Source organism: Asterias amurensis, chromosome 19 (genome assembly GCF_032118995.1).
Source record: "Asterias amurensis chromosome 19, ASM3211899v1".
Lineage (NCBI taxonomy): Eukaryota > Metazoa > Echinodermata > Asteroidea > Forcipulatida > Asteriidae > Asterias > Asterias amurensis.
In genome coordinates this window covers 4,372,215-4,384,876 of record NC_092666.1, presented here as the reverse complement: position 1 = coordinate 4,384,876, position 12,662 = coordinate 4,372,215, and the positions used below count along the sequence as shown (strand labels likewise).

General features: G+C 48.1%; 1 protein-coding gene, 1 long non-coding RNA gene and 1 other non-coding gene across 3 annotated transcripts in view; 2 read left to right on the top strand and 1 right to left on the bottom strand.

Moving 5' to 3' along the window:
- Positions 1–10,704, top strand: part of LOC139951656 (mitochondrial potassium channel ATP-binding subunit-like) — a 26,815-nt gene extending 16,111 nt beyond the window's left edge. Inside the window, 5 exon segments of the mRNA XM_071950632.1 lie at positions 6,600–6,639; positions 6,642–6,714; positions 7,857–7,978; positions 8,754–8,842; positions 9,351–10,704. Of these exon segments, the coding sequence (XP_071806733.1) occupies positions 6,600–6,639; positions 6,642–6,714; positions 7,857–7,978; positions 8,754–8,842; positions 9,351–9,428 (402 nt within the window). The 3' untranslated portion in view covers positions 9,429–10,704.
- LOC139951657 (uncharacterized) overlaps positions 1–12,662 on the bottom strand; it is a 23,495-nt gene extending 10,833 nt beyond the window's left edge. Inside the window, exons 1-2 of the long non-coding RNA XR_011787816.1 lie at positions 12,560–12,662; positions 11,790–11,959 (exon numbers count right to left, since the gene is read on the bottom strand). This is a non-coding gene — a long non-coding RNA (uncharacterized lncRNA). The remainder of the gene's footprint in view (positions 1–11,789; positions 11,960–12,559) is intronic.
- On the top strand, positions 11,077–11,149 carry Trnan-guu (transfer RNA asparagine (anticodon GUU)). The gene has a single exon. It is a non-coding gene; the product is annotated as a tRNA-Asn (tRNA).

Here is a 12,662-nt window from a genome sequence, read left to right as displayed (position 1 = left end):
GTACCAATCCTCCAGAGAAAAATTTCCATCTGAAAACTCACTGATTCTGAAGTTCATACCAGTACCAATCCTCCAGAGAAATATTTCCACCTGAAAACTCACTGATTCTAAAGTTCATACTAGTACCAATCCTCCAGAGAAATATTTCCACCTGAAAACTCACCGACTCTGACGTTCATACCAGTACCAATCCTCCAGAGAAATATATCCATCTGGGATGAAGCCTCACTGATTCTAAAGTTCATACCAGTACCAATCCTTCCAGAGAAATATGTACATCAAAAAGCTCACTGATTCTAAAGTTCATACATGTACCAATGTACAAATAGTTCCATCTGAAAGCTCACCAATTCTAAAATTCTTACCAGTAACAATTCTCCAGAGAAATATTTTGATGTGAAAGGGCACTCTGATTCTTCAGCTCATACCAGTTAAATATTTCAAAGCCGATTCTGGTTATTTAGATTAAAAAAAACAAAAAAACTTTTGTATATTTTAACTTGATTTCAACTGAAATGTGACGTTGCACTGACGCGCAATTTCTTGTTAAAGGCAGTGGACACTATTGGTAATTTGTCAAAATAATCATTAGCATAAAACCTTACTTGGTATTGAGCAATGGGGAGAAGTTGATAGTATAAAATACGGTGAGAATTGGCTCCCTGTGAAATCCCCCCCCCCCCACAGTAGTGTGGATGGGGTCTACGAACGAATACTTACCGGTAGAGTCGAATTACTAATTTGCATATTCCCTATGCCGCGAGGCAGAATGCTAAAACTTTTACACACAATAGCGCCCTCCACCGTCCTACCCATAACGCCCCGCGACATGCCCGTCACGGAGTCGTCCTCTTTTCGATGAGCCCTACTAAATGTAAGCACCCAAGGACCGAGTATGTGGGGAAGGAGGGAGGGATACTCTACCGGTAAGTATTCGTTCGTAGACCCCATCCACACTACTGTGGGGGGGGAGTCTACTTCACTCTACTTACCGGTAGAGTCGAATTACTAATTTGCATAGACTCGCACCGAGGAAAGGCGGTGGGTATATGCGGTGCTACTGCATGTCTTAAGTGGGGGGGGGGCGTAGGACCCCGGCGCGCTCAAAATTCAGAGAACGCTTCGCGGCCGCTAGGCCCGATAGTGGTCCATGCCCAAAACGTACAGGGGGTATCGTCCCACGGGTGAACAAAACATTATAAGTATTGTTAGCACTGTATTACCGTGGAAAAACTCACCTAAACACGTGACTGCCGAGGTGGAGCTTGTCCTGGCTTTGCAGCTCGGCTGGCCGCCTGTAAAACCGCTCTACCCGCTCTCCCATCCACCTGTAGAACGTCCTTCAGGTAGCAGTCAGAGAACGTGGACGGGCTCTTCCAGGAGGCCGCCCCTGTAATATCACTCATGGAGACCCCTTTAAAGAAAGCCCATGAGGCCGACACTCCCCGTACTTCGTGGGCATGAACTGGACCATCGGACGCTGGCCATCCGCCCGGCACCGAGCGGATGGCTGTGACTATCCAACGCGCGATTGTATCGCGGGACGCTGGTCGGAATGGTGGAACCGTGGACACGAACAGCTGTTCGTGGCCGGTTCGGATTGACTTTGTGCGATCGATGTACCACTTTAGGGCCCGTACCGGGCACCAAAGCTTGTCCCCCGCGACCGCCGAAAAGGTTTTAAGGTCGGGAACAAAAATATCCGGGGGTTCGAAAGCACTGGATTGATTTTTGGCTAAAAACCCCGCCGCAGGGACCAGGCGGACACCTCCGGGTTCCCACCGGATGTGCCCCGCCGCCACCGTAAGAGAGTGCAGCTCGCTACGTCGGCGAGACGTAGCGACCGCTAACAAAAAGGCCACCTTGATCGTTAGATGTAGTAGCGTGGCCCCACTCAGTGGCTCGAAAGGGGGTTTTTTTAGTGCTGACAGCACGCTAAAGAGGTCCCAGGATGGGACCAGTTTGCGCACCGGGGGACGGGTGATAAACATCCCCTTAGTCAGCTGTCCAATCGCCTGGTTATCTGAGACTGTCGAGCCGTCGGTGAATCCTCCGTGGACTGCAGCAATGGCCGAACGGTAATTTTTCACCGTGGCCGTTGCCAGCCCGCTATCAAAAAGATATAGGAGGAAATCCCCGACTTCCTCTACAGAAGTATCGGCGGGATGAATAGCTCGCCGCCTACACCATTTAAAGAAATGGCGTAGTCGGCAGTCATAAACTCTTCGGGCGGCAACTTCCGCAGCCCGTCTCGAAAGGCCCGCTGCTCTGAGGGATCTTGTGACAGCACCCAGCATGTCAGGTGCAGGTCCCTCGGAGTCGGATGCACTACTCTGGACCCGGGCTGGTATATGAGGTCCGGGCGCTGTGGGAGAACTACCGGCCTGTGTACCAGGAGCCTGACCAGCCGTGGGAACCAGGGCTGTCGGGGCCAAAAAGGGGCGATCAGGAGAACTTTGCAGTGGTCCTGCTCGATCCTTGTCAGCACCCGTGAAATGAGGGAGATGGGCAGGTAGGCGTATGCCAACAGCCCCTCCCATCGTATAGTCAGCGTCGATCCGCCATGCCCCGGGGTCGGGGCCCCTGGCGCAGTAGATCGGCAGTTGATTGTTCGTCCGAGAGGCGAACAGATCCACATGAGGTCGGTCGATAAGCAGGAAGAGCGACTGGGCCACACAGGGGCGGAGGGACCATTCTGTCGGGACGATCCAGCCCCGGGAAAGAGCGTCGGCCGTGACATTCTCCTTCTCCGAGATGTACACCGCCGACAGGGCGATCCCCTGCTGTATGCACCAGTGGATCAGGTCCCACGCTAGTGCACACAGCCGGGCCGACCAGGTGCCCCTCTGGTGATTGATATACGCTACCACTGTAGCGTTGTCGGAGCGCACCAGGACGGCCTGCCCCACTAGCTGTGCCCGGAAATGCTGGAGGGCATTCCGGACCGCCAGCATTTCCAGGACATTGATGTGGGTCGAGTGGTGTTCCGGGCCCCACACCCCCGCTATCTGGCGGGGGTCGAGGGTCGCCCCCCAGCCGTACAGAGACGCGTCGGTGACGACGGTCGCTGATGGTCGGGGCGGGCGGAACACCCGACCACGTGTAAGGTTGGCGTCCTCCACCCACCATTGAAGGTGGGGGGTCAGCCACGGCGTGGTAGGCACCGGGAGGTTGACCGAATGACGGCTGGGCCGAAAGTAGGAGAGGAGATGGAGCTGGATAGGTCTCATCCTCAGCCTGCAGAAATCTACTAGGTCTACCATGCTGGCCATAAGACCGAGTAACTTGAGCCAGGCTACCGCTGGCGCCACCGTAGCCCCCAGGAAAAGGGCCACGCACTGCTGTAAGTTCTGTACCCGTTCCGCCGAAGGGCGGGCTAGCCCCCTCTGATAAATCGGTTTAGGGGCTTTAAATTCAGGATCGGCCGCCAAGCGTCCGCCACCTTCTTGGGAACTAAGAAGAAAGTGGACATGAACCCCGTCCGTGTCCCCTGGTCGGGGACAACGCGTATTGCCCGCTTGAGGAGAAGGGAACTGATCTCCCCTTCGAGGGCATGGCGCTTGAGAGGGTCGGACGGGGTGGGCGTTGGCCGAACCAGCATGTCCAACGGGGGGGTCCTCGTGAACTCGAGTGCGTAGCCGTACTCGATCGTCTCGAGGACCCATCTGTCGGACGTGATCTGAGCCCAGGACCCCAAAAATTCCTGAAGGCGGCCTCCCACGGGTCCGTCGGCGGGAGGTCGCCTGGAGACCGGGAGGTCACTTCCGCCACGCCCGGGATACCGGGGGGCGGACGCACGAAAACCACGGCCCGGCTGGGCCCGCTGTTGGCCTTGGGCCGGCGTGCGTGCGTTCGGTGGTCCTTGGTTCCCACGAAAACCGCCACGGGCGGGTCTCTGTGGGCGCCTACGTGGAATCACAAAGGAGGCTTGTTTGCCTTTCCTTGCCGCCGCTACAGAGGTCCGCGGCTTCCTTAAGTTGATTTTATCCGTGGCCTTGAGGCGTCTGGCTTCGGCCTCCATGGACTCCTGGAATTTCCCTGCAAACAGGTCTCGTCCCGTTAGGGGGAGCGCATCAAGTCGTTTGCGAGCCCCGACGGACGGGAGGAACAGAACGTGCAGATGTTGCTAGGGTGGAAACCCTCGTAAACTGATCTAGGACCGTGCGCAGGCCATTATCCAGGCAGTGGAGGGCCGCCACCATCATGTCCGCTGGGATTGCCGAGTCCTCGTCGCCGGCAAGCGTGAGGTACTCGGACAGAAGGAGCAAAAAAGACGATGTTCGCATGCCAAAGCGTGATGCTGAGTCTATCTTCCTGGCTGCTTCTTCCAACTTCCCCCGCGCCTTGTCGGCGAAGGAAGTTTAGAAGAGGTTGCCCCCCTGTCTGCGGTCAGCTTGTCTGCCGCCGAGTCCGGCAGGACTGGGGTCGAGAAATATTTATCGAAATCCCCGGGGGGAAATCGGTAATATAAATCCGCCCGCTTGGGGTAGGCCGGTCAAGAGGATGCCGACATGATGCCTTCGATGCGGTCAGCGCATACCCGGTCTAGCGGCATCACCGGGAAAACATTCCCACTCCTCGGAGCGGGGCCAGTCCTTCTCTTAAAAGGACCGTCGTTCCTCGGGGGCGTCCCCCGCTTCCTCGGCGGGGAGACCTAACACCCGGGCCATGTCCCTTTGGACAAGGCGCAATTCAGTTTCGGCAATTGAAAGCCGTTGAACTGCCGTGGTCAACTCGTCCTCTTCCGGGGACGAGTCGCCGGACCCGGGGGGGGTCGGATACACTCACTGATTGTTGACCCAAAGGCAGGGCTGTGTCTAACAAATCATGGTGTTCTGCATCCCGATTGGATACAAAGGATCCGGAGGGGTGTATGCTAATCCCCCGTCTGGGACTGTGGACATGCACCCGTGCGTGACCGCACATCACCCTGTTCCATCACACCCCATGCAACCTCCTGTGTGGTGACCGTGGGACGGTGACTGGGAGGGGAGGCCGGTGGCCGGCTGACCGTGCACGGCACGCCGCCTCGATCCTGGCGCACCCAGCCATGACCGGATTGGTCGGGCTGGGTGTACGGTCCCGAAAATTGGGAAAATTCCTGAACCTCGCGCCGGCCGGATATTGAGGCCGCTAAGGTTTGGAAAGCCGTGAGGAATTCGTCTCGGGAGAGCGGCTCGCTACCCCGATGATGCTTCCTATGGCCGTCAGGAGAGGAGTCGTCAGACGACCGAAGATGACGGTCTTTTCTGGACCTCTGCCGCTTATTCGGTACCCGCTCACGGGACGAATCCGAGGCTCTCTCTGAGGAAACTTGAGTGACAGGGATGCCCGAACAACGGGTGAAACCCGAAGACGAGGGCGGGCCCTGTGAGTGGGGTATCCCGGGGGAGTCCCAGGTACCCGACTCCGCACCCATAATCCTTCTCCCCATGGCCAGCGCCCCACAGCCTATGGCGTGGGCAGGTGCCTTGTGGGTCTTAAAACCTCGCAAAAGGCCGTCACCAACCGTCGTGGGGGAATCCACGGTGTCGGTGCGGGCCGGGTATTCTGAGCCGTGCGGAGGGGGGATGCCCTCCGGCTGCAGAGACCCCGAGGCGGTGCTGGGAGAGTGGGCGGTGCGCTTCGGAACGGAGCCACCTTTTGCCCTGTCTCTCTTGGTCGCTGCCCCGGCACCGTTTTTCTTGGCCTTGCCGGGGCGTTTGACCTTCGACTGGGTCGACCCACGCACACTGACCGAAGAGGGGGAGCGGGAAGCAACCCCTCTTTGATCGGTGGGTAATCCGGCCGACGTAGCCGACAGAGGCTGCGTGGGCCGGCTGGAGGGCTGCAAGCCGGGCGACGGAGTGTCGCCGGTGCAGCCCCCCGAGAGCTCCGACTGTCCCGGTGAAACGGACGTAACCCCAGTAGCGACAGCCGAAGCCCTCCCCAGTTTCTTAACACTACTCATTATTTATCAACGAAATCAAACTATAGTTTATTTCACAACTCACTACAACAACAACAACTACAACTCTACAATTATCAAGTCTTTATAAGCACTCTTAGCGAGGAAAGGTTTAGTTATAACGGTTGAACTGTGAAACAGATTTAAAACACAACCTCACCCACTCGCGGCTAAGAGAAAAGAGGACGACTCCGTGACAGGCATGTCGCGGGGCGTTATGGGTAGGACGGTGGAGGGCGCTATTGTGTGTAAAAGTCTTAGCATTCTGCCTCGCGGCATAGGGAATATGCAAATTAGTAATTCGACTCTACCGGTAAGTAGAGTGAAGTAGACTGGCATAGTTTTCGAGAAAGAAGTAATTTTCCTCAAATTTGATTTTGAGACCTCGGATTTAGAATTTGAGGTCACGAAATCAAGGATCCGAATGCACACAACTTTAGGTGGTAAGGGTGTTTTTTCTTTCATTCTTATCTCGCAACTTCGATGACAAATTGTGCTCAAATTTTCACAGGTTTGTTATTTTAGCAATGTTGAGATTCGCCAAGTGAGGAGACTGGTCTTAGCCGATTACCAAAATATAGTGTCCACTGTCTTTAAGAAAATGACTTATGTTTGTTTAATAATTCTAAAACAAAATTTTGTTTTCTTTAAGGTTTATGAGGCAGCTGCTCTCGCCAATGCTCATGATTTCATTCTGGATTTCCAGAGGGGTACAAAACAATCCTTGGTGAGCGTGGCGTTACAATATCGGGCGGACAGAAGCAAAGGTAAATGTTTATTCATAAATACCTCAGACAGTTTTGCTATTCCTATTGGTGGAGAGCGCGTCACGTGGGTGTGTATAAACCTTTGGTCATGACCAGCAAAAATGGGTTAAAACATCGGCGTGACACGCCAGTTTGCACCTTTTCTTATAAGACAGTTTCTTCATTCCTATTGGTCGAGAGCAACGGCTGAAACAGTTGTGCCACATCACGCGATACGTGCGGATGTACATTGTACAACCTGGGCAACAAAGTGCTCCAAAGACTTTCTCATACACAATATAATCCTCTTACCCTCACAGGTACCTATTTATACCCCTGGGTGAGGCGAAGCAACTATTGTAAAGTATCTTGCTCAAGGACACAAGTGCCATGACTGGGATTGGAACCCACGCTATGATGACTTAAAGGAACACGTTGCCTTGGATCGGTCGAGTTGGTCTTTGAAAAGCGTTTGTAACCGTTTTTTTATAAAATGCATATGGGTAGAAAGATGTTGTAAAAGTAGAATACAATGATCCACACAAACATGCCTCGAAATTGCGTGGTTTTCTTTTTACCTCGTCGACTAACACGTCGGCCATTTATGGGGGTCAAAATTTTGACTCCCATAAATGGCCGACCATGTTAGTTCGCACAGTAGAAGGAAACCACGCAATTTCGAGGCAAACTTGTGTGGATCATTGTATTCTACTTTTAAAACATCTTTCCAACCATATGCATTTTATAAAAAACGGTTACAAACGCTTTTGTTTTGACCAACTCGTCCGATCCAAGCAACGTGTTCCTTTAACCACCAGAACTTCTATTCATGACACACCTCAAAAACCTTACTTTGTAATGAGCAATGGAGAGCTGTTAACAAAATTGTGAGAAACGACTCCCTCTGAAGTAACGTAGTTTTTGAGAAAGAGTTCACACTCAAAAAAAAAATTTATACAAAGGGCAATGTCATTGGAAATTCTTTAAGTCTAAGGGTTCCTTTTAAAGGGGCACTAAGGCAAAATCAGGGCAACAGAACATGGCCTTTGTGGCCTTCGTGTAATTCTAGGCCTGGAACATTTCCCTCAACAATGATGGTACCTTTACTTTGACATTTTGGATTGTTTTTAGCAGTTAACCATCTTGTAATTTTCTTATAACAGAATAGCAATTGCTCGAGCCCTTGTTAAGAATCCCTCCATTCTGATTCTTGATGAGGCGACCAGCGCCCTCGACACCGAGTCTGAGAGAGTCGTCCAAGAAGCAATCGACAAAGTCTCAAAAGGTAGGTTGAAAATTAGAAAAATGTTTTGACTATGTTTAATACTAATTTAGGGCATTGGTTGGAATTGTGTCTCGGTATCTTTTGGACAATGTGTTTTAAGTTTTTAAATTTCCAGCAATTTTTGAGACTCTTTTACCAAATCTGGAAACCTTGAAAAGCTGGTATAACATTTTCCAACCCTCATACTCTTGCTTATATTTTCTTCAGAAGTTGATATAAAATTTGCATCAGGGATAGAGAATATTATTCCTGTTTTCCCCATATTACCAACACTGATAATCAAGTTGTTTTGCAAAGTGGAAGTGTCGTGGCTGTGTGGTTAAGAGCACTGAATTCAAACTCTGGTATTCTGACAGCAGATTGTGGTTTCGAGTCCCAGTTGTGGCACTGATGTCCTTAAGCAAGACACCTAACCATTGCTTCGTCCGTTCGGATGGGACGTAAGGCCGTTGGTTACATGTGTTGTGTTTCGCATGTGCAAGAACCCAGTGCACTTTATTGAAAAGTTTTTCAGTGTTCATGGTTTGATTGGCAGCCTATTGTGTCACAGCACCTTGTAAACCATTACACGGTGCTTTAAAGGAATAGGTCTCATACTTCTAAGCGTAGCTCCACATACACTATACCTTGCAGGACAAAATACTGAGCGCTTTGATACACCCCTTGTCGTGACAAAGCGCTGTATAGGAACCTAGTACTATTATCTCTGTATAAGAAGCTAGTATTATTGAAGCTAAGGTAACTTCTTCTTCAATCCATTACTTCTCCTACGTAGGACGAACAGTTCTTGTCATAGCACATAGACTGAGTACAATCAGAAACGCTGATCTCATAGCTGTACTTAATCATGGAAGTATTCAAGAGGTAAGTTAAAATGTATTTCTGCTTACCATGTCACATGTACAACTTGTGACTGGTAACCTGCCTATTTCTGCTAAGCAGAAAATTCTGTTAAACATCACAGAGTTGGTTTTTGCTAGTAAAACAGGTATCAGAGTTTGATTTTGTGTCTAAAAAAGCCTTTGAAGGGCCTCAGCAGCCCAGTGCTGTGACCCCCCTCCCCCCATGAAGCTGAGATGTTTGCCCAATGACCAGGTCACTCATATAAAGTCATTGATACGGCTATTGAAAAATACGCTATATGAGAAGAACCAGTCACTATTATTATTATTTGTTACAACTTCAATTACTGATGACAGTGACAGACTGAACTCATGTATTAAAACCTCTCATTTACTTCACAACAAAACAAGATGGATGCCATCCACAACAACACATGGCATGGACACCACTAATCAACAGAGGGCGCTATAATATATCTCATACCGCAGGTTATTTATAATAAAATTGTCATCTACTTGTCTTTCCATAGATTGGAACACATGCAGAGCTGCTAAAGAAAGGCGGTGTCTATGCTGATCTTATAAAGGGACAATCAGCAAAGACATGAGTCGGGGAAATGAGACATCCTTAGACTGGGACGTCCTTGTGCTGAGACATTAGGCCTGTTACTGTACCGCTCTCTTTGTCTAGAATAATCATGGGATCTAACATATTTGTGTCAGTACTTCTTAGGGCTGGGGAATTGTAGGCTAGGACAGACTTGGGCTAAAACATCTTTCCGCCTAAGATGTGACTAAGGTATCATTGGCCTGCAACATCCTAGGCTGGACATCCGTGGCTAGACATTATTGGGCTTAAACATCATTGAGCTGATTGGGCCTACATGTATACCACTCCCTTGGGCTAGAACATTCATGGGACGAAATATACTTTATGTCAGTACTTCCTTGGGCTAAATTAGTGTAGGCTAGGACAGACTTGGGCTAGAACATCCTTCTGCATAAGGTATGACTAAGTATCGTTGGCCTGCGACATCCTGGGCTAGACCTTCTTGGGCTAGACCTTCTTGGGCTAGGACATTATTGGGTTGATTGGGCCTATAACACTCAAGGTCTAGAACATTCATGGGATGAAACATACTTGTTTCAGTACTTCCTTGGGCTTGGACATTTTATGCTAGGACAGACTTAAAATGCAAGCTAGAACATCCTTCTGACTAAAGGTATGGCTGAGGTATCATTGGCCTGGGATATTCTTGGTGTAGAACATTCACGAAATGAACCATACTTGCATCAGTACTTCCTTGGGCTAGAACATTTTAGGCTAGAACGGACTTGGGCTTGGGCATTTTTAGGCTAGGACAGACTTGGGCTAGAACATCCTTCTGACTAAGGTATGACATTGGCCTGGGACATTCTTGGGTGGACATCTTTGGCTGGACATTCTTGGGCTAGGACATTATTGGGTTTAGATTGGGCTGATTGGGCCTATAGCACTCTCTTGGTCTAGAACATTCACAGGATGAAACATACTTGTGACCGTACTTCCTTGGGCTAGAACAGTTTAGGCTAGGACAGACTGGGACTAGGGCAATTTTAGGCTAGGACAGACTTGGGTAAGAACATCCTTCCGACCTTCCTACGTGTAGGTACTGTTGGCCCGCGACATACTTGGCAGGGATATTCTTGGGCTAGGACATCCTACATGTATAAGGAATTGTCTCTATCTTTGATCTTGGAGAGACTAGGCAAGTCAATGATAGCTTTCCTTTTAACACTGCCCATAGATAAGTTTTTTTATTTTGGTCAAAATAAAGTTGTATAATTTATGTTGCGTTAAAATAAACTAAATGCCATTGCTATCCGAGATAATAAGAATAAAGCACTGGGAAAAGTAAATTGAAATTGTCTTTGATTGATTTATGTTTAAATGATATTTATCAAAACATTCTCACATTGTCGACATGTAACTCATTTCAATTTAAAATTCGTTGGTTATAACTACCAAATTTGGCAGTTGAAACTAACAGACTATACTATTCTTGGCGATTTTTTTAAATGAAACCTAGTAACTTTTGAAATCTAAAAAAATAGCTGTTATATATTTAAAGACAGGTTTATACTCGTCAAACACAAGTACACGTATTCTCACTAATGTCCCAACTCATGCAAAAATAACAAACCTGTGCAAATTTGGGCCCAGTTGATCATTGGAAGAAAGTAATGAAAGAAAAAACAGGGACACCGCCAATATAGGGCTAGATAGCTCAGTTGGTAGAGCGCCGGCCTGTTAATCCGGAGGTCGTTGGTTCGAATCCCACTCTAGTCAATTCTTTGTTCAACCTCAAAAAACATTTACAAATTTACCCAGTCAGTTTCCCTTGTGGTTTATATTGAAAGAAAAAACACGAAGAAAGTTGGAGTAATTATCAAAGGTTTAGATACAATTTTTGGGGTTAACTGACCAAACCTTTATCATAGAACCTTCAATTTATGGGTATCAAATTGTTTTGCTGTACAAGTGCCTGTTTCTTGTTTAAGTATGTAAGTGTGATCAATACCTGGGCATGATGTCATTTGTAAGCAGGAAATACTGCTCAGCAAAATTCTTTGCTAAGCACAGATTGAGTAGGGCATCAGTTGCAACAGTGTAAACTTTATGGAATCTTGGCTGGTAACCAGTTTCTGTAAAAGCAATATACATGTATTTCTGTGCTTAGCAAGTTGTTATGCTTATTCAGGCTTTATGGAATGGGTAACTCTAGGCCTGTATGCTTCAATGCATTTTCTCCTTGGTAAAGGGCACCCTATGAGGAAATTGTAAATTTCTATTGTAGCATTTCAAGGGCACCAAGGCAATGACCAGGGGGCATTGAGGCAATCACCAAGCTTATTGCCTCCATGAAGTAACAGCGGCCCGGGCACCCAAATTAACAATAATTCAAGAGAAAAGAAAACGGTTAACTTACAAACTTCTTGGACTTGATCTTGATATGAAACAGAAGTTCTTGATGGGTTTAGGAAACTGCATGGTTTAGGAATCTGTCATTCTGAGGTGGTCTCATTGTCCAGATTCGCACAAAATGTCATCATCTTTCACTCAGTCCTCAGAAACATGCTCCAAACGAATGAGTGATAACTGTTGAATGTCATTAGCATGTTAATTTTAGTTAATACTGTATACAATTTCATTTATCTGGCTGGTTTCATCTGTCAGACTGTCAAGAGTTTCATATCTTTGCCCAGTCCAAGTCTTTGTCTGTGAAAGGGAACATCTTAATAGAATTTCCCCCCGTGTATTGGTAGTCCAGGTCCTTTTTTCAATCAATTTTTCAAAAAGGGATACCTCATTGAGGTAAATAAGACACTATATTATTTCATATCGGGAAATCCTCATATCGAATGAAAAAGTGGTGGTGCCATACAGAAACTTTTCAAAATATTTGTTTGTCTACACGAAGAAATATTGCCACTGTCTTATTTAAAACAGGGTTGTTTCATCTTTTATCTTGATCGATTAAAAAGGGGATTACTAAATAAAACCAGGAAAGCTCTTGAGGATGGCCATTTTGATGTACAGACGAACACATTGCGTACGGGACGGGGAGACACAATCTGCGTGGGGAACAGCCTATAACCGCAACACCAGATGGTTCAATTCACCCGCTAAAACATCCATTAATTTAAACTTTTCACCAAAAGTCAAAAATCTCAAATAACATTCAGAGTTAGAACTTACCTCGGCTGGTTTCGGTTATGTACTAACATCCCTTGACGTGTTTCCCCCTCAAATAATCTGCATTTTGGTGTGGTTTTAAGGGTATATCTCATCTGGCTACTGG